The following is a 27727-nucleotide window of genomic DNA, read 5'->3' on the forward strand; positions in this document are numbered from 1 at the left end:
AGTCCTGCTCGCGCTTGGGGCTCTCCTCCGAGGCCGAGGAGGCGTCGCCCGACTCGAGGATGAGCTCGCTGTCCAGCTCGGCCTCGCGCTCCTCGCGCAGCAGGCTGTACTGCACTCCCGGGGAGGCGGGCGACGGCGGGGGGCCGCCCCCAGAGCCGAAAGCCGCGAACCCCGCGGGCAGCGCGTCCTCGCCGGCCAGGGGGTCCTCCGACACCAGCTCGATCTCCGAGTCCCCCGACTCGGCGCTGCTCGCCTCGTGGTCCAGGGGCCCGGGCAGGGTGGGCAGCCCCGACCTGGCCTTGGCCTCGGGCCCCCCGGCCGCCGGGCCCCTCGCGGGCTCGAAGGACAGCCCCTGTGCTTCCTGGATGGCAGTCACGAGCTCGTCCTCCGACCCGCCGCCTTTCCCTGGGGACTCGGCAGCAGATGGTTCTGTCGTCCCACACGGGGGGGGGAGCCGGAGCGTGCACACGGACAGACAGATGGACAGAGAGAGAAGAAAGAAAACAGAATTCCATTAGGGAGATGTTTCGCTGTTGGTTGAGAAACATAACTCTCATTAGCACAAAAATAGTCTGTTTTCAGGGCTATGTTGGGAAGGCAGGCCACCTGAACTTAAAAGGCTAATTACTGTTGTGGCCCAATTAATCGGCGCTTTTCATGCCTATCCATCTTCATCTAGCTATTTAAAAAATGACCCAGCATTTCTTAGCAACAGAAGCCCAGTTCGTTTTCTTGTTTCAATGCAGCCAAGATTTTAGAAGTCATTGTTTTAATTCCTGATTCATTCTCAGGAGAGCTTTTCACCTTAAGATTCCATCAGTTAATCTGGCACATAGATCTCTAATTGGGTCCACCCATATTAACAAGCTGAAAGCCAGCCATTATTCAGTGCCCGTAGCTCTTCATGTTTTCTCCTTTCCTAGGACAAAGTTAGGAAATTTGGAGCCTTGGGCGCCACCTGACTTTTGAGCTTAACTTTTCTTCTAAGAACCACTGTTATTCCTCTTTGTTAATGGAAAATACGGTTCGATGGGCCAATGTAAGAAATAGCTTTTTCCTGTCCAACAGGCTGTGCAGATGACCCTAACGCACCATCCTGCTGGGATTCCAACGGTGGCCACCCACTACCATTCTTCATCTCTCTTCCCCTCCTCTTAAAGAAAGGCAGAGCCCACGAGTCACCTCCAGTCCCCTGTGTGAATGCCTGCCTTGAGCATGGTGTTTATCCAGATGGCCTGAAGGCTACACTGGCAATCTTGCTGAGCTTTCCCTCCCTTGGATTAATAGACCTGGGATCACCATGACAACAGTGTTCAGGAGCTTAATTTTTGCCTTGCCATAAAGCAGGGTCTTATTTAAGAATATCTTAACTGTGGTCTTTGGTCTTTCATGTGTGAGAAGAACTGGTTGTCCAAAGCTTTCTCCAAAGTGTTAAAGTCACTGGGGAGATCTAGGGAGATAGAGGAATGGATTACACATGACTAGGTCACCTGTTGCCATAGAATTGTGAGAGAATGAAGAATCCAATACATAAAACATTTCAAGTGTCTCTAATATCCCACAAGGTGGAAGTGATGTTAACCATACTTCGTTCATCTATGATTGTGTGTCTTCTGTGTGTTAGGCCCTCTTCTATAAACTCAGGATATATTAGTGAATGAGATGGATAACAAGGTTCCTGCTCCTATTCTGGTGGAGGGAACACAATACATAAACAACATACACAATAAATAGGTAAAATGTACAATATGTTAGAAGATGGCAGGGCAATGGGAAAAAGTGGAGTAGGGTAAGGAAATAAGGAAAGTAGGGATAGGGTGGGATGAGTTAAACAGGCTGCACTAAGAGGTGACCCATGGTCACTCTTGAAGGAGGCTAGAGGGTGACTCAGGAAGCTGTCTGGAAGAGGGGCACGCCAGGCGGAGGGGACAGCTGGCGCACGGTCTAGAGGTAGGAGCTGTATTGATTTCTAGATATGGAAAGGAGAAGGCTGTGCCTGAGGGCAGGGCTGAAGAGAGAGAGTGAAAGTAGAGGTCACGACAGCAGTGTCACACCTCACCTTTTATTCTCAGTGAAAAAAGAAGTCATTAGCGGGTTTTGAGTAATGATGTGATCTATTTTGAAGTGACTTTAAACAACTACCTCATTACCTCTCACAAATTCATTTTTAAAGAATTTGTTGTATGATCTCCAGCTCTACTTTGCTAACAGTTAGCTCCCTAATAAGCCATGCACATGGTTCTTTGCTATGATCTTAAACAGCATAACTGTGAAAGTTACACCAGAGTTGTTCTCAACGGCGAGCTAGTGCAGGAGGCACGGGAGCACAGCCACCATCCACTAAGGAGCACTCTGCACCTCCTAAGCACTGGAAGCAGCAGTGCTGTCGCTGCTCCATCTGCCAGGATCTGTTGGGTGACAGGTGTGGCGCTTAGACTCAGTGGCAGTAGGTCACTGAGGCTGTCCATTGTTGTGTCCTAGTTTTTTTCTCTTACCCCCCTTGGACTCATTCCCATCTTCCTGTGTCTTGTTCTGTGCTCTGAGAGGCTCATCTCCCATATAAAAAGTGCCCTGGGATTCCCTCCCCTCTGGTTTCTGGCTGTTTCCAGCCAACAGGAAGCACCGAGGGCATGGGGGGGGCATTGAAGGCGTTTGTGGCCACTGCTGCTCTGGCTCTTGGCAGTTTCAGCCATGCTGGTCCCTCCCTGTCCCTGCTGCTTTGGGTCCAGGGCTGCTAATGTTCTCTGGTGCTAAGGCTTCATCATCCTTTGCTGATTCTTTTAACCATCTTTACACATCTGCAAATAGGCCCTTCCTTAAATTCTTAAGTTACAGTCTTTGCATGTGTCACTGGCTTTCTGCCAGACCTTAAACATCATACCCACATGGCTAGAAATGATGTGGCTTGAACTTGAACTCATTTCTCTTCCCTTTGTTTTTCACTATATCATGCCATCCCTGTTTTAAAAGGAAGTGGCACCTGAGATGGGCCAGTTATATTTTGGAGGATGAAAAGGACAGGAAAAGTGACCTGGATAATCACATGCAGAAGAGGAAGCCCCTGCCCCACATCATATGTACAACCTTAGTTCAGATGCATCAATGACGTAAGTAAGAGCTAACAACTGCAGACAAAAACATGGAACTAAACCTTCACGACCTTGAGTTACACCGTTGGTTTTTAGGTATGGCACCAAAACAAACAACAAAGCAGAAACTGATAAACTTGGCTTCATAAGAACTAAGCACTTTTGAATGTGGGGGGGGGTGCGCTACAGCTCAGTGGTACAGGGCTTGCCTAATATGCATGTGAATTAAGCAGCTTTGTTCTTCACAAGATGGAATCAAGAAAATAAAAGCAGCATCCACAGGATTGGGAAAATATCTGCAAACCTCATTCAGATAAAGGACTTATATCTAATAAAAATACCAAAAATTTACAAAAAGATTCAAGCAGTTCTCCAGAGAAAACATGCAAATGACCAAAAAGCACGTGAAAATATGCTTGGCATTATTAATCACCAGGGAAATGCAAATCAAAGCCATAATGAGATAATATTTCACATCTGCTTTAATGGCCACACTCAAAAAGTCAGGTAATTGAGTTAACAAGGATGTGGAGAAATCAAAACCCTCATACACAAGAATGAAAAGGGTATAACTGTTTTGAAAACAATCTGGCAGTTCCTCAAACATTTAAACACTGAGTTCCATATGTCCACACCAAAACTTGTACATCATTGTTCACAATAGTATTCTTCACTATAACTTCCAAAAGTGGAAACAACCTAATGTCCCTCATCCAATGAATGGATAAAGAAAATGTGAAAAATGTGTTCTATCCTTTACAGTGGAATATTATTTGACCATAAAAAGGAATGAAATTGATGTTAAAAACCATTGAAATAAATACTTGAACTGTGTGAGTTACATGGTCTGTGGATCATATCTCTTAGTAAAAAGTAAAAGAAAAAAATGGGAGAAGCCTTCGCTCTGAACCTGCATTTATGGAACTGCCCCACCTATATTATACCATGAGTGAAAAGCAATTTTATTCATGTTAAGCCACCATGATTCAAGGATTTATCTGAATCTGAATGAATATGACATTTGAATTCTGCTCTAACTGGCTGATTCAGTTCACAGGTCATCTCCAGGCCACTTCTGAAGTCTCATCTTCTGTGACTTCTCAGCTGCCATATGTGACATAGTATCCTTCCTCCTCAGCTTCTGCAATGTTGAGGACCACTATAAAGTGGCTCTGAGTAGGATTTAATCTTAATCAATTGGCTTTCCATGTTTACTTGTGAGCTGTCCGAAGCTTAGGCACCTTGTCAGAAGATGGGCAGTGGACTCATAGTAAGCAAACCTCTATGAGGCCTGTACTGGCCTGTGAAGCTGTGATGCCACAAAGGATAAGATAAGGCCACACAGCTGAGGACGTCTGGCTCCAACCCCAATTAACTACAAGGAGACTGCAGCTGCAGGCTCCACACTCCTACAATAAATACCAACCTAAACATAAGGTAGTTCTCCTGATTGACATCATTTACTACTTGGGAAAATTCTCCCAAGGTCCTGCTAGATTCCCATGTTTTCTTGAGTATCCTCCTCTTTTGTTTAAAAACCAAATAAATACAGGCTGCCCAGAAAATATCAAAGCTGTAAGAGAGTGAGACCCTCTTGGAGCCCTGAAATCATTTCAGTTGTCTCATTTATTTAAGCCTTCATCATCCACTCACTTGGGAGATTGGGGCCTGATCAGTCCACAATAACTAAGGGATATTTAACCTGATACTGCAACACTCTCCTCTTTCTCCTCTTCGATTTCTTCCTAACGCACTGATCTCAACCACCTTTAAATCTTTTCCTTTGGGGATTCTGTTTTGTCCTGTTCGTTGAGGTAGTGTCTTGCTATGTGCTCCAGGTGACCTCAAACTCATCATCTGCAGCCCAGCCTAGCTACGAACTCTCCATCCTCCTGCCTCAACTTCTGGAGTGCCGGAGTGCAGGCGTGTAGCACACCCCACCCAGTCTACTCAGCCACCTTGTGAGCAATGCATCACTCGCTTTCCAGGCACTAACTGTTGGCCTCCCCAGAACTCCACCGGGGTTCTCCTCTCACTCCACCCAAGGTGACTTCCTGACTCCCACCCCACTAGTCTCAGTGAGCACTTTCATGCTGATGATTGAAGACTCTGTCCTAGAGAACAGGAAGGAAACAAGACAAAATAGACTGAGCGGTACACAGTTCCGGAGGAACTTAGAGGTAGTATCTGAAGAACTTGCATTTGAATTGGTTTAAATGCAGCCTCAAAAGGTACCCATTACCCACAAAGAGCGGTCTCCTCAGCAAGGACACAGATGTGGAGACGGGGCTGTGTTCAAAGAGGGGCTATTTCAGCAGGGTTCCTGGGGAGCTGTGGGGATATGATTCTGTGTGGTGTGACTGAAAGGGTAAGTGGGCTCTGGTCATAAGAGGCCCTGGAAATGATTGTGGAAGTTAGGACTTTAGGAGACAAGCATGGTGGGTCCTGGGACAGTTAGAATACACAGGCGAGAAAGCCGGAGAGACGGGGGACCCATTAAGAGGCCACTGCAATAGCTGAGGAGAGAAATTATCACAACCAAATGGGTTTTAGTGACCAAAGGACGGGAAGGAGATACACTAAAGAGAGAAATCACACACAGAAGACCTGTCTGATAAGATGAGTGAGGGACAGAAAGACGTCAAAGATCACATAGAGACGTGAGTCTAGGGATTCAGCAGCTAGAAGCTTCAAGGTCAGAAAATGAGTAGGCTTGGTGGGTCGGGGGATCTTATTGTGACGATCATGTAATACTCTTTCTCACTGTGGGCAGTGGCACAAAGAGAACATTTCTCACACTTTAGGCCCCAGGTAAACGCATGATCACCAACATACCACAATGCCAAAGCACACCCCACCCTCAGTCCTACCCTAACAGTGCGTCCCCGCTCCTCACTCCCCTGCTGACTCTCACAGTGCCTACTCCAACACATCTCCTTGCAGAGATTCCACTCTTGATAAATTCTTTCACCACCCACACTGCTGACCCGCCCTAAGCGCTCAAACTTGGAGCTTATGCCAGATGTGTCTTCACTTTCTGTGGTACTTGTCTTTCCACTTGCTCATGCAGAAAGCCTTGGACTCAGATCTAAGGACAGCAGATGGCAGGGTAGCTCACCATGGGTGACAGCTGGCTGGTGCTGTGTCCTTCAGGAGACCACCCGATGCTCCCTCACTCTGTCCAGCTGGGACCCCACAGACGCTCTGCATTTGTTCGTGTGATAACTTGACTGTCTGTCTCTTCACTCTTCCTCTCCCTCTGACCCTAGACTAAAGTGCCACAAAGCTGAAGGGCGGTCAAGGTGAACGTGCCACAGTGCCTGGCACACAGGAGGTACTCCATAAACAGTGCTCTTGTGAGCGTGGCCTCAAATTCTCAGATTAGTGGTTCTTAACCAAGTGAGTGGCTCAATGCTCCTCTCAGAAATTCTGACCGGGTAGATAGGTCGGGACAGAACATAGGCACCTGCACTTTGTAACTCTGCACGTGATTCTAACAGTCACATCCAGTAAGGGGTGGAGACGGAGCAAATAAAATGCTGGGCCTCCATTTAAATTTGAATCTTGGCTACACAGTGAGTTTGTTTCTGTTTTAGTGTGAGTATGTCCTATGAAATATTTATATTTTATCTAGTTAAGAATTCTTCCTCCCGTTAAGAATTGCTGTGTTAGAGCAGCAATTCAGAAAAGAAAGCATGCTCTGTTCACTCAAGTGTAAGGAGCAGACAGCTACAGGGTGTGGGAGCAAAGGGCCTGATGTTTGCACCGTGGGCACGCAAAGGTACGGCCTTAAAAGCAAACTGTCCTTATGATGAGACAAAAGTGACTCGGTAGATCTTTTAGACACTGACCTTCAATCTCAGTGGGAACTAGAAGTTCACTAAAATGCTAGGACAAATCAGGGAACTTTTTAGAATGAACTTTCCTAACTTTGTTTAAAGTTTTATGGGTCTATAACTAAGGTATTGGCTATTTAAGACTGACACAGCAATTAAAAACATCAAATAGAAAAGGAAAACTGAGAAGGTCAGAATCGCCCTCTCGGGGCTGACATGTTTGTTGCTGATAATTATGATGCTACAAGGACAGGGAAGTCTGTCTTACCAAGTGGCAGATGTCAGTGTCCAACTATGAACAATGATGCCATTTATTTATTATTTATTTAGTCTTTTTGAGACAGGGTCTTGCTATGCAGTTCAGGCTGGCCTTGAACTCACTTTGTAGCCCAGGCTGGTCTTGAACTCACAACAGTCCTCCTGCCTCAGCCTCCCGAGTGCTGGGATTATAGGCATGTGCCACCACATCTGGTGATGCCATTTAAATACCACATTTGTCCCTGACTTTTTTCCATACAACATCCAGAGGGGTCATTTGAAAACCCTAATCTGAACCTGCCACCCTTCCCTGTTCCAGCCACCCTGGGCTTCTAGCCGTCCCTCACACACACAGGAAGTCTGCAGCTCTGGGCCTTTGCACAGGCTGCCCGGAAACCTGACAGCACTTCCTCAGATACTTGCCCCTGGCTCCTCCCTCAGTGCACTTCTCTGCTTTCCTCACTGCCCGCCTCAACCCTGTGCATTCTGTAGCTTTACTCCTCTCCACAAGCAGTGTACCTACCTGATATTATACCAGTTATTTGTGTATGTGTGTCTTATGTCTTTCCTACCAGAATGGAAGTTCCATGCAGGCAGGGATTTTGCTGTCACTCACCATGTATCCTTAGCAAAGGAGGGATACTGGGTGTGAAGTAAATGGCCAGCAGATATTTGATAAATGAACAGATGAATGGATGACATTGCTTCCCAGCTTAGAAGCATTCAACAGTTTCCCCTTGCATTTGGAACAAGACCCAACTTCTTCATGGAAGACTTGGGCCCTGCCCACCCGCCGGCCACACGCTGTGCCCCAGAACACAGCCGTGCTCTGCTCCCTTGCTCTTCGCCCTTTTCCGTTTAGTCCCCACACAATGCAGTCTCAGGGCTGCAGATCTGCTGCCCGCTGGGCTTGAGGTCCTCTTAGCCCTTCTCTTTGAACTGTGGGCTCCTCCTTATTCAGATCTCACATCACCTCCTCAGAGAGGCTGTCCCTGACCACAGCACCCCCAGTTCTCTCTCTCTATGGCAGTCACACTTTGTGAAATCACACTATTTACTTACGCATTTACTTTTCATTGTTCATCTTTTCTGATTAGCGGATAAGCACCAGGAGAGCAAGGACCTTTTGTATCAGATACACTGCGAGTCCTTGGTGCCTAGCATGTGTCTGACATAGAGAAGTAGCTCAATAAGCATTTTTTAAATAAAAGAATGGATTTTCAAAATCAGTGAGAGAATCATAGATCTCATTCATGGAAGGATACAGCAAGAGGAGTCTTTAAAGAGTCTGAATTCATTTGCTTTTTATTGCTCCTTTCTTTTTATAGGAAGCTGAGGGTTTAATAATGCCCTCCTGATGATTATTTTTTTTGAGGATCACACTTCAAATATTCTATAGTGCTAAAATATTTGTGTCAGAAACAACCGATGGGTCAGTGGCCTGGTGCAGTAGAAGATTACATTTTCTTAAAATGATTCACATTTTTTGACTGATGTTTGTCAAAAAGAAACTTCCAGCCACTTCTTCTACATCTCAGGGTATATTGTTTAACAAGATGCAAATATTTAGTATGCTGGAAAATGTTACAAAATGGAATAATCTATCAGAATTGAGGGAAATAAATTAGACTACTTGTTAAAATTTTAGGTCAAAAGTTAAAACCATTCCAGATTAGAATTTCTTTTCACATATGTTCTATAGCTGACAACTTCCTCACTTACCAAAACAGTAATAAACTAAACTCATTTTCCTTCAAGTGCTCTCCTTTGCTCCATTTGTATGTAGAGTTACACATAGCCCTTGGTGTTGGTTTTATCTGCTGGCACTGGAAATAGTGAAGTGATGTAAAGCTGTTGTGTCCTCTGGTGTCTATGGGCAGAAAAGTCCATGGTGCCAGGGCTCACAAGAAGATAGGAAGGGTAGGGTAACCTCTTGGGATAAAAAGAATAAGGAGAAAGGCTTCACATTTCATTCTGATCTATTGTCATAAGACTCAGGTGTTTCAGTGTGGGGTGTGTGGAGGAAGGAGCTGAAAATGAGACAGAACTGTGTCATAGGTCAGGAGACTCTCTTTCTTGAACAAATTTTGATTAGAATGCTTATTTGATGTAATTGCAGAAAAAAAATCATTGTCATCACCTTATTTTGTCAAGTGGGCAACCTCAAACCATAAAACTCCCAGATCTGCCTGTAATGCCAGCTTCTCGGGAGGCTGAGGCAGGAGGACTGCAAGTTCAAGTCCTGCCTGACAGCTTAGCCAGACCCTGTTCTCAAAATAGAAAAATGAAAAAGGATTTGGGTGTGGCTCAGTGGTAGACAGCCCTGGGTTCAATCCCTCGTACAAGAAAGAAAGAAAGAAAGAAAGAAAGAAAGAAAGAAAGAAAGAAAGAAAGAAAGAAAGAAAGAGAGAAAGGAAACCCTCCATGATTACGTGAGTCAGATTTGCTTTCTTTTGAAGTTGCTCCAGAACCCCAGTGAGCCTTGGCTATTTAAAAACAAAAAAAAAAGAAAAGAAAATCCCCTAATAACTTAGGACCCTGTGCCAACTCTCTGTCATGAACTGTGACAGAAAGCTGCAACTTTCCTGGGAGGCCAGGAGGCCTTGTCAATGGCCTCTCTGAACCAGGCCACTCTGGTGTCCTGAGGACTGGCTGACACCTGGGCTGACCCATGGACCCTGCTGGAACTCTGAGAAACACAGCCGACTACACAGCATGCGTCCTCAGAGCAGCAGGCATCTTCCTGCCTTGCAGTAACAGCAGAGCCTCACTCTGCACTGCCAGAAAGAGTACAAGGGTCCTACTGTAGGCTGGAGAAGTGACATCTAATCTACCTGAAGCCTCAGCTTCCCTATGTGTCATCACGACTGCCATCTCCTTAACCTCTTACGTGAATGCACCAGTGGTCCTTGCACCTCCTCGGGTTGAAGGCCACCCCCCTGCAGTCTCCAGTGTTCCTCAGCACTCTCTTTCCACCTCTCAAAACACATAGTACTGGAGTGGTACTGTTTCCTTGGCAGTCTGTCCCACTAGAGGGAGAGCGCAGGTGCCCTACAGGTACCTGCACAAGGAGGTACTGAGTGAATAAATGAATCAGAAAGTTGGGACTTGCTGCAGTGGATGCCAGGGGGAGCTTTAGAGCCAAACAAGTAGTCTGAGGCAGGGCCAGGGAGGGGAGGAACGAATGCTGGATCTCTGGGGAAAGAGCGGGGACTTTCAGTCAGCCTGCTCAGCTCTAACACCTGGACTCACACTATAGTGCAGGGCTCAGAGAAATCCCCGCTCCTCTTGAGACTGGATGTGCTTCCAGCTGCAGTGAAACATGCTGACTGGGGCTTTTCCAGGTGTGGCTCTAATGCCAGGGTGGGGAAGATGCTCATGGTCCTCCAGCAGCTCAAGACGAGATGCATCGGTCCCAGGTGTATGGGCTGGGATGGCACAGGTTGGCACAGGGTGGGCTGATGCCCTTCCCCAGGTGGAGGAGGCCCCTGTGTCTGAGTGTGGCTTACCATCCTGCCTTCAGTCACAGTAGAATGTTCAAATGGAAAAAGATCACAGGCTCACGAATTTGATTTTTTTTGCTCTAGCCACATATATTTTTTCATTTCAAAGCTGAAATGGTAGGCACAACTTCAATGAACTACTGAAATGAGAGTGACGGTGCTGCGCCTGCTGAGCAGGGAGGGAACAGTGCCATGGTAGAGGTCTCTTGTCACTCGCCCCCTCCTCCTCACTGACAAGACTTAGAAGCTGGCCAGTGTCCAAGGTAGCCCTGCCAAGAGCATTGCCCATGACAATGCCAGGATGCCAGGATACCCTGCTGGGAAGAAAGCTAACCTAGAAGCAGGCAGCACCGCGGTGTTAATGTCTGCCTCCCCCCTCAAATGGAGAAAGAAATATTTTGCAAGGACAACCTGATAGACTTTCCGAGAAATCCTGGATCTCAACCTTTCTGCAAGGGTCACAGACCTGAAAAAGTGACATGCTAATGAAGTGGAAGGGCCCATGAAGTGCAGCACTTTGAATGCAAGTCTCCACTCCTTGTAAGTGCTTTGAGTTCAGGTCTCCACTGGGGGCCTTCCTGGGGCAGGGAATCCCAGCACCTTTACCTGTTCCAGAAGATGGAGGAGTGACAGATCCTGGGCTGTCATCTTCGGGCTCTGAAACAGTGACGGTGGGGACTGTGTCAGGGCTTGGCTTCAGACAGACGTCTTGCTTCTCTGGGGTCTTGTCTTGGACAGCAGTCATGACAGCAGGTTCAATTTCGGTCAGTGTGATTTTGATGGGGGCCGTGACCAGAGGAGCACTGTGCTGGGCCTCAGAGAGATCATCTATGTAAGAAGCAAAGGTGGATTCTTCAAACAAGTGGTCCTTGATGATTTTCCCCTCCACAGGAGCTGGTTTGTCAGGTTCTCGGATGCCTCCTGCTTTTGTTGAGATTTCAGTGTCCTTGCTCTTAAAGTCCAAGTCTTTATCCTCCAACTCAGGGCGATGTTGCTCCTGACATTTCACCTCCTCTGGCCTCGTTATATCCATGTACTTACAGGCTTCTGCTTTCATATGGCCCAGAGGGTCAGCTAGGACCTTGTTCACTTCGGTGGACTCTGCAGGAGTCATCTCTATTCCAGAATCAGAACTAAATAAGCCACGAGGCTCCATCACAGGCACATCTGGTAAGGAGGGTCCTGGGGTCCCCAGCTCCTCCGAGCTCTCAGAAGTAGTGATGTGACCGTTTTCCTTCTGAAGAATCCCAGTGAAGTAGGTAGACTCCTCTCGAGGTGGGTAACAGATGTCGGAAATCAGAGATGTATAACACGCTCCTTCCCCATCTTCTGGTGTTGTCGAGAGGGAGTGATCCAAGCCACTGGGGAGAACTGTCACACCTGTCAATCAAACAGCAGCAGACTGTGAGTGTGGACCCAGCTTTGGGTCTTTCTCCTGCCTAACCCACCAGCCAGCCATGCCTACTAGGGACATAGCACTCCCCTCCCAAGACCTCAAAGTGCCCTCGGAGCACGGTGTGCTAATCTTCCTTGATTTCCTAAGATTCTACAGCTCTGGTCTCTTCCAAACAGCAGGCCCCAGTGGCACACATAATCTACCAGACATGGTGGGGACAGAGCCCAGAGGACCAGAAAGCTGATCTTCAGCATCTATTACCTCCATATACAGTGGTTTAATTTGACTCCACATTATTAAAAAGAAACTCTCTTTGCATTTAAGTCTTAATGGCTTTTAGGCAGAGATAGAAATGTAGGTTAACAAGGTTGGTAAATCTAGCAATAGGGCAGTGGACCGGGAAGGGCTGCTCCTGGAGAATTACAGAGCTGAGAGAGGCCTCAAGAGATGCTTTAGTTCACTCACAGACTCCTGCTCCTTATTTGAGCCCACCCATCTTTATTAAGGTCTTCAGGAAAAGGGACTCCTAATTTGAGGCCACTTCCAAAAGTGGCTTGTAGGACTCAGTGGCCTCTCTGTGGGCCCCGGGAGAAAATCACAAGAGGATTTAGAAAATAAAGACAAAGGGCTGGGGATTTAGCTCAGCGGCACAGTGCCTGCCTGGCAAGTGCAAGGTCGTGAGTTCGATTCCCGGTACAGGAAAAAAAAAAAAAAAAAAGTAGAAAATAAAGACAAGAGACAATAGCCACGGTCAGGTGGAGTTAGCTCTTACCTGATAGGCAAGAGGACTGACTTTAGCAGTAGGGGGGGTTATTTATACTCTTGCAAAGTTAGTATCAGGAGAGGTAATGTTGCCTAGCGACTAATGACTACCTTGCTCAGGCAGCATGCTTTTTTCAGGACTGAGGTAGCTTGACTGCTTGAGGCACTCTGGCTCTGCCCTGCCCCTACACCTATGCCGATTCCAGCTCCCGTAACTCCCAACAGTGGCTTCGCCTTCACGGTGTGTCTTCCCATTGGTTCATTTTCCCCCGTTATTTTGTTTCTCTACTCATTCATTTCCCTGCTAATTCTTTCGTTTCTAGTGATATTCCAAATTCCCCACTAGGAGTTGTCTCTTCTACTGGTGGTGCCATGCACAAAACAAGTTTCCAAGTTTGAGTCTACAAAATGTTTCACCTGGCCTTTGCTGCAGCCAAAAAAAGTAGTGATATGTGCAGAAAGAGAAAGCCTGCCATGTTTTTCTTTGCTATAGAGTGCTGTCAGAGGGGAAGAAAACCAGCACTGACTGAGGATTTACTCCGTGCCAAGGAGAGGGATATTACATAAAGCCCCATGCTCTCAACACCTGCACAGAAACACATCACGCAAATGCATAAACACACACACCATGCACAATATAAAAACCCTTAAGACACACCTGAAGACATACAAGACTAAAGCACCAATTCCTATAGAGTAATCAAATTACCGGTAGTAACAATAATATCAATAGCGAACGTTTGAGTGCATGGAGTGTCAGACACAGCTCCAAGTTTATCATTTACAATGACTCTTTTATTTACTGAAACAACCCTAAAAGGTCGGTACTGTTGTTAGGCTCATTTTATAAATGAGAAAACTGGGAAACCGGTTAAATCACTCACCTAAGCTCTCGTAGGCAATAAGTAGGGGAGCCAAGCCATTAGTACATTCTAAAAATATAAGTAAATGTCTCAAGGAACTTCTATTAAATTTTTCAGAATTATATTTTCGGGGTTTTTATTTTTCTGGAGTTTAATCTTTTAGGATGTTGACATTTGAGATTATGGCACTTGGAAATGTCTTTCAGGGTTATAGTCAAACCTATTTAAATTACATTTCTTATCCTTTTATGTTTCAACACATTTTAGGTAGAACCATATCGGAATCATGAGAAACAAGAGTCCAAATGTGTTGACTGTAATCATGTTTTATTTTCTTAGATGGAGCTAAATACCCTGAAAAATTCTAATTTACTGAATTTTAAAATGCATATGCTTTATTTGGTGCCTGTAAGATAGAGCTCTAGTAAACAGAAAGTCCTTCTGGACTGCACATTATGTGAAAGCAGCATCCTGTGGGGATTGCTAGCACTGAGAATTAGAGCTGAGCTTTAAGACTCCAGGAAGCCAATTAATTCTTGTCATCACTTCCCGCGGTGCTGGCAGATGTGGGAACTAAGGCAGAGGGCACAAGCCAGCTGGCCCAGGTAGGAAGCAGTATTGTAATATTGTTAAATACAAATCCACTAGATAAATGTGCTTTACTTATATCTAGACTAGAAATATATACATATATCCCCAAGGCTCCTTTGGAACACTTGATTTCCACATTCTCTCTGGCTGCCTCTTGGGTCCTCTAGGAGTTCATGTACATCAAGAATCAGTGTGTGGACCTGAGATGCCCTTGTGGCCAGACACAAAGGGCAGTCACTCACCTGCGTGCATTTAAAGTGGTACTGATGTTCAAATGTTTAATTTTCAGGAAAGTACTCAAAATAAAAATTGAAGCATCCACAGGTGACTATTTGTAGTCAAAAGAAGGAAGATGAAAATAAACTGAAACTACTACTGTCATATGTGCTAATAAACCCAGGCTTCTGTATTCATAGGTCAGACATACAGCTCATGAGTATATTCAGTTATCTCATAAAAGGCAGGAGTTTGCTTTTATTTTATTCTACTCTGCTGTATTCTGTTTTTAATTCTCTGGCAGTGCTGAGGAGTGGGATGACAGAGACAACTTACTGAAGACGGTTTTACTTTTCCCAAGGAAAGCTTCAATCCTAAAATTCCAGTTCTTATGCTGACTCATCCTCACTGAATGAAATCAATTCAAATCGGTGACCTACACCTTAGGCAGCTTGTATTCCAGCTCTGCCAGCATCAGTTGTGAGATTCAGGGTGCTAACTTTTTACAGCCTCAATATATCCCACCCTGAAAAGGGAGGAATTATAGTTTCCATTTTAAGGTTGAGTATGAGGACTGAGATAATACAGTTAGAGCTCTGCCTGACACACAGCACACACTCAATAAAGAAGAGCTGCTGACTTTATTACTGTCTTTACCTTGCAGAGCAGACATCAGTTATTTACAGCATGCTCTCACATGGCCCTTCATTTATTTCTTTATTCTAATGATGTGTTATCAGTGTAGCTTGCCCCAGAAAGAGGTTTAATATTGCTGATCCATAACCATGTTGCTGTTTGGGGTAGCCTTAGATGCTGAAGTCCCCACAGTGCAGGGTACGGCTCCCTGCATGGCTATATGACAGGTAGTTGCATGTGAAATACTTTCCAGTGATGCAAGTGGGTTAGATTCTGTCATGAATGCAAATATGACTGCAGGGAGCTAGAAAAGCTGAAATTTATCAAGACAGTTGTGTCTGTTAACCTTGAATGTCAGCTTGACTGGAGTAAGGAACTCCTGGAGGGATGACTAGATTGTGAGGGTACTAAACTCATAAATAGGTTTTGTTAGTCCATTGATGAATTCACAGCTAAATGGACTGTTATGAGGTGGGCAGAAGTGTATCATGGACCCATGACCTTGGGGCTCTAGCCTCTTGTTCTAGGGCTCTACCCCTGTTCTCTCTGCTCCTTGGATGTTTTGAGTTGAGCAACTTTTCTGTTATGCCCTTGTACCATTATGTTTCTGCCTTGGACTAGATAACCATGGACTGAAACCTCCGACACTGTGAACCAAAAAATAAACCTGTCCTCCTTTAGGCTGTAGGTGTCAGGTATTTATTCCCAGCAACAGCAAAGTGACTAACACAACAATCAACAGAAAAGGAATGAGAGCAGTGCATGCCCACAGAGGAACTCTGCTTTGTGGATAGGGCCCAGTCTTACTCATCGGGATTTATGATAACCCTTCTATAACTCAATAAAGCCCTCTCACTGCTCTGAAATGGAAATATAGAGAATGCCTAAAAAGCAAGACTGATTATACAAGAGTTTCCTGGACACAGAGATGGAAGTGCTCTAGTAGAGAAACATTTGGCCTTTCCTATTCCCTGAAATTGCAAAACTAAAAAACAACAAAAAATTATTATTTGCATAGAGTTAATACGAAGGGAACACTATTCTTGTCAAACTGAGAAGTACTTTTGAAAGCAGAATAAAGTACAGCTGTAATAACGGTGGTCAAGAGGTACATATTAAAACTCAAGAACTAAAGACCATAATCAATAAACAAAAGTGAACCTGTAGTCACCTTCTGAGACTCCTTTGCCCCTAAGCTGCCCAAGTGACAGATGGCGCTTTCCCTGAAGGCTCCTGCTCATCCTTCCTGAGCACTGCACAACTGCAGGCTGGAGAACAGAGGCCACGCCACATCGGACAACAGAGCCCTCGGTGAGGGATGGATGTGCCAGGGAGGTACCAGGGCCCCTATGTCATCTAATGCATTCTCCTTCTGGAACTGAGTGTCCCTGGTTTCCCATGATAAATGGGTGCTGAAGAATCCAGTACACTCATTCTTCACCAGTTTTTTCTACATGATGAATGAATAGAGTACAAATTTTAAAAACAAGGCTGCATTCTCTAGCAGAAGACTCCAAGCCAAACCACACAACATGCTGGGGTTTATGAATACATTCCCCAACTCACTGACTTATTTAAAGTTCCATTGCCAGAATAATAGATTTAGCTTTGGGGATTGAAAAATTCATGTTTAATGAAAAATGATTCAGCAAGTTTTATTTTTAACTCCTGTGGACAGACCAGGTTTGCATTGCTTGAGGAGTTTTCCTTTTAGCAGAGAATTCTGTGAGAGGTAAAACATGGTCTAGCAGGTAGACCCAGCCCAGGTCTTCTTTGAGAGTTCTTCCAGGGACCAAGAAAGCAGAACACCATAGAGCCCTGAGACTGGAGGACAGCTGGTGTTTGAGGAGTCTCTGATTTTAGGGTTTCTGTTGGTTATTTTTCTTCTCTGTTGCTTTTTTTAAAATGTTTTTTATGTTTTTTTATTTTAAAAAATAAAAGAAGGAAAACGTATTAACAGACAGACATCCATTTACAAAATAGCATAAAAACAATACAAACAAAACAGAGTTACAGACAAAGCTGTAGGAAATTAACCATGGTTGTTGTATTACTGCTCTGATGCTTTTTGCCTGCTGTCTAAAGGTGGAAATGTGACTCTGTGGCCTTCTTGGAGTACTAATCTTTTTTTTTCTTTTGGAGGAGGATAGAGGTGGATATCTATGTATGATTTATTTAAATCTTTAGAACAGTTCCTGAAAACTTTACATAGACTTTCCACTGCTTTTTAAAATAGCAGAATTAATGATGACATATAAATCACACAACATCAACTCACTTGTTTAAAATGTACTATTCAGCAGTTTCTGTAAATTCAGTTATGCAACTACCATGACTACCTTCTAATTCACTTGCCTAATTTAGATTCTTCTCTTCATGTTTTCAATATAGACAAAGCTCTGAGTTAACCTCCCCCATGTAAAAAATTACCTGTAGAATGAAACAAGAGCTACACCAAGACATCTTAGTATTTACCACTTGACAGAGATTTGATCTTTGATTTTGAAAGAGAAAAATAATGGTTCTTGGTCACATTTTCTCAAAGCTATATATAATATGGGCAAAACCAAAAAGTATTATAAATTTGTTTGCTCATTAATAGTTCCTCTTGTTTTCTTCCTCAACATAATATTTGTTAAATGAGATACTTTAGGGCATGTTTAGATTCACAACAACACTGAGAGAAAGGTACAGAAATTTCCCATATACCCCTTGCCTGACGCACGCTGTTATAGTCTGAATGTTCATTCTCCCCCTGCTTCATATGTTGAAATCCTGACCCCAAAGTTTGTAGTATTTGGAGGGAGGACCTTCAGGAGGTAAGTAAGTGATGCAGGAAAAACCCTCATGACTGGGATTGCTGTCTTCATAAAACAGGTCCAAGGCAATTCGTTCTATTCTTCTACCATGTGAGGACACAGAGAGAAAGTGCCATCTTGGAACCACAAAAGTGGTCCGGCTCTCACTAGACTTTGATTTTGGGCTTCCCAATCTGCACAACTATAAGAATGAAATGTGTGTAGTTTGTAAACTACACATTTTATGGTGTTTTGTGATAGCAGCCTGAGCTGACCAAGACTCATGCAACCAACTCCATTATCATTAGCCAGTGTAGTACAGTCATCACAACTGATGAACTACATTGACACATCATTGTCACCCAAAGTCCAGAGTTTACATTAGGGTTCCCTCTTAGCACTGTATATCTACAAATATGGACCAATGTACAATGATAGGTACCCACCATTAGAGTATCACTCAGAGGATTTTCACTGCCCTAAAACCCTCTTTCTGTGCTTTGCCTATTCCTCCCCCCACCTGTCTTTTCACTGTCTCCAGTTTCACCTTTTCCACAGAGTCCTATAGTTTCAGTCACACATAATTCCTTTCCTATGCCTCTCCTCCTTCCTTCCTATCCCATGGCTACCTCCCCAGCTAACCATTCTTGCCTTTTACTAGGATTACTGTGCTCACTTCCTAATTTTCATCTGCCTGCAAGCCTCAGCTCTTCCCACTCTGCACCACCCTGTATGTAACTGACACATCCATCTCCCTAAAACACCGCTTTCACCATGTCCCTTCTCCACCCCAGAGCCTGGGAGGGCCATATTTGCCCATGGTTTAGAATTCTCGGTGTTCTCACTGAGGTTCCAGTGAGCCTGTATAGTTTTATGCATTGCTGAAGTTGCTCAAGAAAGACACCTGCTTAAGCCTACAAACATTTGGTTAAATTTTCTAATTCTGTGTATTTGCTCGATTTGCTTCTCGGCTGACAGCCTCTTTCATCTCACATCAAATCCAAGGTCTCCACTGAAGCCCTGTCTCCTTTAGGAAGTTTCCCTGCACCCATTCCTATGGCTTTCTTCCTGGTCACTATCCTAAGGGCCAAGGCTACTCATAAGGCATTCATTGGCTGCTCTGCATGTGTTACCAGCTTTTCCTCTATCTACTTGTGGGGAGACCTATCTCAAGCATCTCCATGGTGCTGATCCCTAGAGCTGTGATTTATATACAGTGCATGCTCAGCAATTCCTAACTGCATGATTCCTTCCAGTTACCATCTGACTGAATCATATTCAAGAGCTTTTAGAATATACCTTGCCATCAATTATGCATTAATTCAGTAGAAAGATTTACTCAGTACTTACTTGTATGAAGCACTAAGATGAAAGGCATCCCTATATACCTAGACCGAGAAACCCAATGTATCACAAAAATTCATGACAAAGGCACTGTTCGTAATTGCAGCTTATTTATCTCTGTGACTGGAGTGGCAGTGTTGTAGGGTGGGTAGTGTCTGTTGTGGGATCACAGTAGGAACAGAGAAGCCCCATACAGTGTACCATACATTTTGATTTGTCTTTCAGATCAAGCATGGTATCACTGAAAAACACAAAGACGGACTCAAGTAGTGCTTTGAGATTATCTAACGCAACTCCCTACCAACTCCAGGATGCCGTCCCTAAGATTTAGGACCAGCAACCTCCTAACCTTAGCTTGAAGATTTTCATGCATCTCAATCCTTGCTCTGTACTTGTAATTATTGCTAAGTATTATAATTCACAGTCTAGATACTGGGATCAAATGCATAGCTCTGAACAGTAACTCTACCATTTACAGGCTGTGTGACCTTGGGAAGATACCAAATATCCTTGTACTTCATAGTCATCTGTCAATAAAAATTGACACCTACTAGAATTGTTGTGAAGACCGAGAGAACAGAGTCGCAGCATCATGCCTAATACATGCTAAAGGATCATTATATTTTAAATTGAATTTAAATATAGCATGTACTACACTGTGACTTCCAGGCTACAATCTGTTTTGTCTTCACCATCTATTAGTGAAAATAGAGATCTCAACAATTAGAAGACAATACAGCAAATAAAGGGTTAAGCTTCTTAATCTATAAACAGCTCTCAAAGATCAAGAACAAAGACTGTAAGTCCACTTTTTAAAAAATAGAAAACTTAAACACTTTGTATATAAATAGCAATATAAATGATCTACAAAATAAAAATACAAATTAAAAAGATCCTGAAATAGTATTTCTCCCTTATCAGATTTGGAAAAAAATGTAAAAGTTTCACTGGGGTGGGGCGTGGCATTCTCTTACTGTGAGGAGGCTGGGAGGGTGTGGGAAGCAATCCGGCAATTTCTATCCAAATCATAAATGCATTCACTCTTAGAACCAGAAATTTTAGTTATAGTAATTATTTTATAGACATATATATACATATAACATACAAAATGAATAGGAACAAGGTTATTCACTTCATTGTGAAATGACAAATGAAATGACAAAAATCAGTATCAACTAAAATATCTACCAAGCCTTGGCCAAATAAAATCTCTCCCTCTTCCTCTCTCGAAGTGAGCTACATCCCCAGGCCTGAGCTATATATTTCTGAATATAGAATACCATATAGAAGCTAATGAGGCAAAGCAGAAAGAAACCATCTCTGTACAGTGTTGACTCAGTAGCTAATCAATGTTCATTTCTTATAAAAATGAAGTGATTGTGATAAGAAAGTGTATGTGTAGGGACTTACATTTTTCTGAGAGTACATCAAAGTGGATTTCAAAAGCTTATAGGCTTAAAACCTCCTTGAGGTACCTGTCCACAGGAGTATTGATTTTATTTTAAAATGTAATTATTACCTACCATGCTGTCTATGTTTTTTTGTCCATTTTTCAAAAGTTCATATTCTGCTAGTCATGAGATCTTTGAAAAGTGAATTTTGGGCTTTCTAAGTTATATGTAATCATTACAAATTTTTTTTAAAAAATAGAAATTCATAAGGTAAAAAGTACCTCTCCCTACCTCTATGTCTGAAACAACACAGGATTTGGGGAGTTGTAGATGGGTTATTATTTTCCATATGAATGTTATCATTATCTTCATAATTTGCTCACTTCACACATTAATCAAGGTCATACCATTCGTGTGTACAGAAGTCTACCTTATATTTTCAAAAGTCAGTATACCACAGAATGAATGTTCTAAAATTCAATCAAGCATTTCCCTTTTATTGGGTATTTATGTTGCCACCAGTTCTTTTGCTATTGTAAATAACAAGGTAATGAACATCCTTGGAGTCTGTGGCTTTTTGATGACACTTGAAGCACAGAGATGTAAATATTGTAAACTGTCTTTTTACTTGACAATGTATCATTTTAAAATGTCTCAGTAAAATGTTCTTCTTTGTGTTAAATCTATAGGTCAAACTGAAAGAACTAGGGGGAAACAGCAACAAGTAGCAGGATTCAGCAATACACACGATAAGAAAAATGGGACACACTGACCTGAACACTCACCTACTCTGGATTGATAAATAAAGTTCAGATGTGCTTGAGCTGCTATATGTTTGTATCTCTTTGTTATAGTAGTTTACCCAATACCTGAATCCATACAGAAGACAAATTAACTGACAGTTATAATAAGTGCTCTGAAGGAAACATACAAGTTGATAAGAGAAAGAAATAAAAGGTTACCAGTTGGGAGGCATAGATTACTTTACATAAGATGCTTAAGCTTTTCTAGGGAAGATACCTAAAAGAACCCTTTGACATGGTTGGTGGGACTGTAAATTAGTAAACCACTGTGGAAATTAGTATGAAGACTCCTCAAACACTGGAACTGGAAATTCCATTTGATTCAGCTATTCCCCTAGATGTCTTCTCAAAAGAGTTACAGACATCATATCACAATGATACACACATACCCATGTTTATATAGCAGCACAATTCATAATGGCTGAATCTTGTAAGCAGCCTAGCTGTCCATCAACAGATGAATGGATACACAAAATGTGGTATTTAGCACAATGTAATACTATTCTGTCATAAAGAAGGTTGAACTTGAGTCATTTGTAGAAACATGGATGCACCTTGAGACTATAGTGTTAAGTGAAATCAGACACATAAATTTAAACATCACATGATTTCTCTCATATGAGAAACCCAAAGTATAAGTAAAGAACAAAATAAAAGACAGATAATAGGAAGTAGAGAGAGTTCTCAAAGGGAGAAGGGAATAAGAGCTGTTGGTTGAGGAGGAAGGGGATGCAAAACAGGAATTAAGGTGTATTATGTACATGTAAAATTCCACAGAAGGAATGCAAACATCATGTACTGAAAACATGAACAGAAAGGGGAAGAGGATCAGGAGATGGATGGCAGGGGAGGTTGGGAAGGGGAGGACAAAATGAAGGAGTGTGTTATGTACGTGTACCAAGTTCCCACGAAGACTGGAAACATACTGTGTACATGTGCTGATAAAGGAAACGATCTGCAAATAACCAACAATGTGCAACTTTTCATTTCCCTGTGGTGTCACCTTTTGGTTCTCTCCCTTTTTGTGTTTTGATTGCTCTATTCTTCTTAACCTTGCTATGGGCTGGGGTGGGAGTATTGTCCATCTGTATAAAAACCCAAGGACAGTATAGAGGGCTGTCTGGATCTTATCGCAGTCTGCAGGAGTTTATATTTGTAATCTCAAGGGAAAGTTATTGGAATTCGAGTAAGTAAATTCCAATCTACCACTTCCAGTGCAACCCACAGTGAGAATAAAGAGACAAAGACATATCTGAAGTTGTGGGGAGCCAAGGAGGTCTTAGGTCCAGTTGGAACAATGTCTAACAGGAACAAAGACCTTGACTGAGGGCCAAACCTGGGTTGTTTCAACTAGTGAAAAGGGAAGAGGCTAGGGACTGAGTCACGGTGAGAACAGTGGGAAGTATGTGAGTACTGTGTGCTGGGCTAGGTAGGATACACAATAGCACCTTTGCAATGTCAGAGAGAGGTATGCCCAAAGAGTATCAGATTCAGGTAACAGGCAGCCTCTAAGTTTGCAGTTTTCATAACATAGTTTGAGGAAGTATCTTGTGTTTTTCGTTGGTTGCCTCAGTTTTGATGCCTGGCCCTCCTGCCCTGGGACACGGTCTCTTTCTCGAGGCACAGTCCCAGTCTACAGCCACTGTGGGCTCGGCCTAGCTCACACTTAGCAGTAGGGAGCTATCGGCGGGGCATCACTGACCTGTTGCACTCATTCAAAGGCTACACATCAGCGCCATGGCTAGGCCCATCTGTGTTGCTTAAAGCCAGCTGAGGAGGTAGAGTATTTTCCTAGCCAGCTCTGTACATATCAATACATGGAATTTGGGCAAGGTTTAGCCAAAATGGAGACAAACGGTCTTCCTTCAGGCTGAGCTGTCCCAGTGGTCCTCCACAGACAGGGCCATTCCAGCATTAACTTCCACATGGCCGCTCCCTTTAGTTAAAAAGCCACCCACACCAGTTAACCAGCCAGCATCCGATGACTGTGAGTAGCTAGTTGTCTGCGTTGAAACTATTCTAGAAGATACTTAAGGGCAAGAATAGTCTTATGTCTGTATCCCTAACACAGTATTTAGCAGTTCGTGAGTTCAATACATTGCGTTGAATGGGTAAGTTTACAAAGTACAATACACCAAATGTTGGAAAAAATTTTCCCTATGAATGACTTTATCTTGACATAATTTCCTTTGCCAACACAAGGACAGACCCTGATAGCCACTGTGTATTTTCAGACAACCCTTCCCAAGATTTGGAAACAGCCTAGTGATTGAAATCAGGATTGAGATCCTCAGTCACGCTCCCCCTTGAGTCAGACACCCACAGGTAACTGAGAGTGGCCGGACACCTCCCAGGGCTCGTGACCTCATCTATTGTTGTCATGGAGTTCTGACTATGTTTACAAGCGTAGACACCCTCGACACCCTCATTTCTCCCCCACTTTCCTACCCTATGAATGAACTTAGAGATGGAAGAAGAGGAGCCTTATCTTTGGGGTGAGTGTATGAGGGTCCTGAGTAAGCACTGTGACGAACACGCTCATCTGGTTCTATTCCTTTCCTTTCACTTACTTCCATGTGTCTCACTGCCAAAGAAACAACAAACAAGTCTACTAGCTGATAGTAAGGATGATAATAACTGGATTTCTTTAGCTTTCTTAGGTGGTAAACAGCCTGCTAGCCACTATATATACAATAATACATTTAAGTTTCATAACAACCCTATGTGGGCATTATTATCAATCAGGGAAAGTAAGTGACTTGAACAAGTTGTTCCATTTCTAGGATGACCAATTATTTCAGTTTGTATAGGACTAAAACACTGTCTAGGACACAGAATTTTCAGTGTTCAGATTAGGAACGTGTTGGACCAACCAAGGTAAGTTAGCCATCCTAACTGGCTGAAGAACTTGAATCTGATTGCTGGGTTCTAAAACAATAACCATGGATATACTATTTAATTTTTTTAAAGCATTCATTACCAAAAACCAGGAAAGTTCTCTCTATGGTACCTACAAATGTTAAATGAAAATGGTAATAGATGGAAAGTCTTTTAGAAGTTTTGAGGTCATATCATTCAGCACTGCAATCTCTGTTAGGGTGTTTTTTCAAAACATTATTATAATATGCACTTAAAGAAGATGCTTTTTGATTTAGCACTCAGATAAAGTCAGCATCAATGCACAGCAAGCACTTACGAGGACTAATGTACTTACTGTATAATAGGAGCATGAATATGAAAAAATTCACTACCGAGCCTCATTAGAAATGAAATACATTTTTCATTGATACTTTCCCCAGCAATCAGTTGTTTTGCTTCTAGACTTCCAGAATAATTGAGAACTGTGCTGGGAACCCTAAAGAGCAGGTCCTTCTCCTTGAAGAATGGGTCCCACAGGGAGAGAAACTAAGATGTTACAACACTGAAATATAGTTTTGTAAGATCTGCCACCCAGATTTTTGTTTTGCATTAAAATTAAACTGAAACAGAATTAAGGTAACAAGAAATTACTGCTCTTTGTCTGAAAGTCTGTGCAATCTCTGACAATACCTGGGCACCTCTTGGCTGGTTTCTGGGAAAAGGCCTCTAGGATTCACTGTGTTGTCACTATGAAGGGGCCCAAGAAGGACTCGGCATGACCAAAGCATATCTTGGGACTCCAAGGTAAGGCGGTCTGCTGTCCTCCAGTAGTTTATAATCCACTGGTGACAGCTGCGAGGAAAGGCAATGAACCAAAGACACGGGGAGGAAAAAGTACTTGGGGAGATGCGGGAGGGAAGAGTTTCCCAGAGGAGCTGGTGTTCCCATGGAAAAACAAAATGACAAAAAGGAGGCGATAAAAAGCCCTACTCCCCATAGACAGAGAATATGGAATAAGCAAAGCCATGGGAAAGCCTGACTCTTAAGAAAAAAGAATTCTGTCCAGGGTAGATGGCACTATATATGGGAACACAATAAAATAAATAGGCAAATCAAAAGTCAAAAACAACACAGAATTTGGGGTTTCAAAGATTAATGCATGGCTCCACTTTGTTTAGCTGTTTGGACTTTGGAAATGCATCTGGTTTTCAGTAAGAGAATATTCTCAAACTCTACTCATTTATATAGTTCTCTCCCACAAATTATCATTTATGATTAAGAACCTTACATTCCTTTCTTTTTGGAATTGTGGTCTTTTTTTTCTTTCTAAAATATCTTTCAGTACTCTTTGTAGGGTTGGCTTAGTGATCATGAATTTCTTGAGTTGCTCTTGTTGTGGAAGTATCTTATTTACCCATTATTTTTGAAAGACAGTTTAGCTCTTTATTCTGTCTTATATTTGCTGTGCAATATGCACATATCTTTACATTTTTCAGCTTTGTAAAGTAGAAACTTATTGGAATTAATATTGATCAGATCAACTACAGGTATTTAAAAATTAAAATAACTTTTATTAGGTTTTTATGCAACTTTCCCTAAAAGCTTTGCCAGCCTTGAGTGTTTAATTTAAAAATTATGTAATAACTGAGCTTTCCTTCCTATATCAAAGTGATTCACCACCAACATAATCCGTATCTTGAATGATCTAATAGCTATGATGTATTTGTGATGACCCATTTACATTCTCATTGCCAAGCTGATATTTTGGTCCCATGTTTGCAAAGTATTGGGCTTAGAGCTGGGAATCAATGAAAACCTCAGGCCACAACGGGGGTCACCAAATGGCGCGGCTCAGAGTAAGCGAGAGTTGCTGCTAAACCCACCAGTCAGAACTGTGTGCAGGAAGCACCAGTGCTGCTTTTTAAGGTGTCAAGTTGGCTCCTTAACCTTTACAAAATCAAAACCCAAGTGCATCTGTGAGGTGTGTGAGTCACAAGCATTCATAAAATGCCATGTCTAAATTAAGTCTTATCATCAAATAGTATTTATTAAACACCCACATCCCGCATACACATGGCAGTGTGTGAGACGCATGAACGCTGTGTCTTCAGCCATGAAATACTTCACAGAAAATACAAACAGCTGCTAGAGGTCATAAAGATATTTTTTATTGCAAATATGCCCACCATAAACTTTAAATAAACTGTGGGATACAGTAACTTCTGCCATAAGCTGAAGTCTTCACTGAAGAGCTTCATGTTCAATTATCCTTACCAGTAAATAAAAGGTTTATATGAAGTTCCAATTATGCTTCTCTGTGGGTATAACAGGACATTCTTAGAACTACTCACGTATGGACTTATGTCATTCTGCACTGTGTTTTTTAAAATGAGACGATTAGCTACATAGTAAGAAGCAATGTCTACATTTAAATTACAAATGAATCATTTTATTTTAGACTCCATTACACTGTTCAATATTGCTTTGCCTTTCATAATTACTTCAGAGGATACATGCACTAAAAATATTCATAAAACTGAACAAATTGAACATATGAAGCCAATAGCACCAAAATTAGTTTCTCTGTCTAGTGGCTGAGAGCACATGTAAGTGAACTGAAAAATAAGAATTTGAGTCAATCAATGTTTCGTCTGCAGAATATCAGAAAAATCTGTTTGTTTTTATATCATGCAATTAACTTTAGGTGACTTGACTGTATGAATCAACCCGTTTATACCTCTTTTGGAAAGATCCTGAAATGGTTTTAAATCTGAATGGGTTTTGTTTCTCGCCTATATTTTTTGACTCCTTAGTCCCTTTCCGATTATGTATATAATGTACTGATTATAGGCCAACTCCATTGTTCAACCTAGGGACAGACATTTGCCTGCTTTTAGTGTGCTCAACACCTTAGGCCATAACCTGCCACAGAAGCAGCAAAAGATGAAAATAAGAGTTTACTTCTTTGCTGATTAAGTTCCACAACAACTGAAGTCTTTCCTTTCTCCAAAACTAAAACAAAAAAAATGTTAAAGTGTGGCGCGCGCGCGCGCGCGTGTGTGTGTGTGTGTGTGTGAGAGAGACAGAGAGAGAGAGAGAGAGAGAGAGAGACAGAAAGAGGGTATTTTTGTCCCTGCTTGGTTCCTTAGCTGATACACTGCTAAATCATAAAGCTATGGTTGTGCATATTTTTAAGTGCTCCCTGCATACTCTAAGGAGGCCTAAGCTGTAGAAAACATTTTTCCCAAAAATGAATGAGGACCTTCACTACTCTGGGTCTCAGGTTCTCAAACAACTTGGGCAGCTCACTACCCTTATTAGTTAACAAAGGACTCTTTTTTTTTTTTTTTTTTTTTTTTTTTTTGGTTTTTCTCCGGGACCG

At 42.8% G+C, this 27727-nt stretch overlaps 1 protein-coding gene across 1 annotated transcript in view; it reads right to left on the bottom strand.

Moving 5' to 3' along the window:
• Window positions 1-27727, bottom strand: part of Rtn1 (reticulon 1) — a gene marked incomplete in the record, with an annotated part of 163969 nt that overhangs the window by 131563 nt on the left and 4679 nt on the right. The window contains 2 exon segments of the mRNA XM_013522002.1: window positions 1-429; window positions 11293-12066. Of these exon segments, the coding sequence (XP_013377456.1) occupies window positions 1-429; window positions 11293-12066 (1203 nt within the window).

This window comes from Chinchilla lanigera, unplaced genomic scaffold (assembly GCF_000276665.1).
Source record: "Chinchilla lanigera isolate Chin_1 unplaced genomic scaffold, ChiLan1.0 scaffold00065, whole genome shotgun sequence".
NCBI classification, from domain to species: domain Eukaryota; kingdom Metazoa; phylum Chordata; class Mammalia; order Rodentia; family Chinchillidae; genus Chinchilla; species Chinchilla lanigera.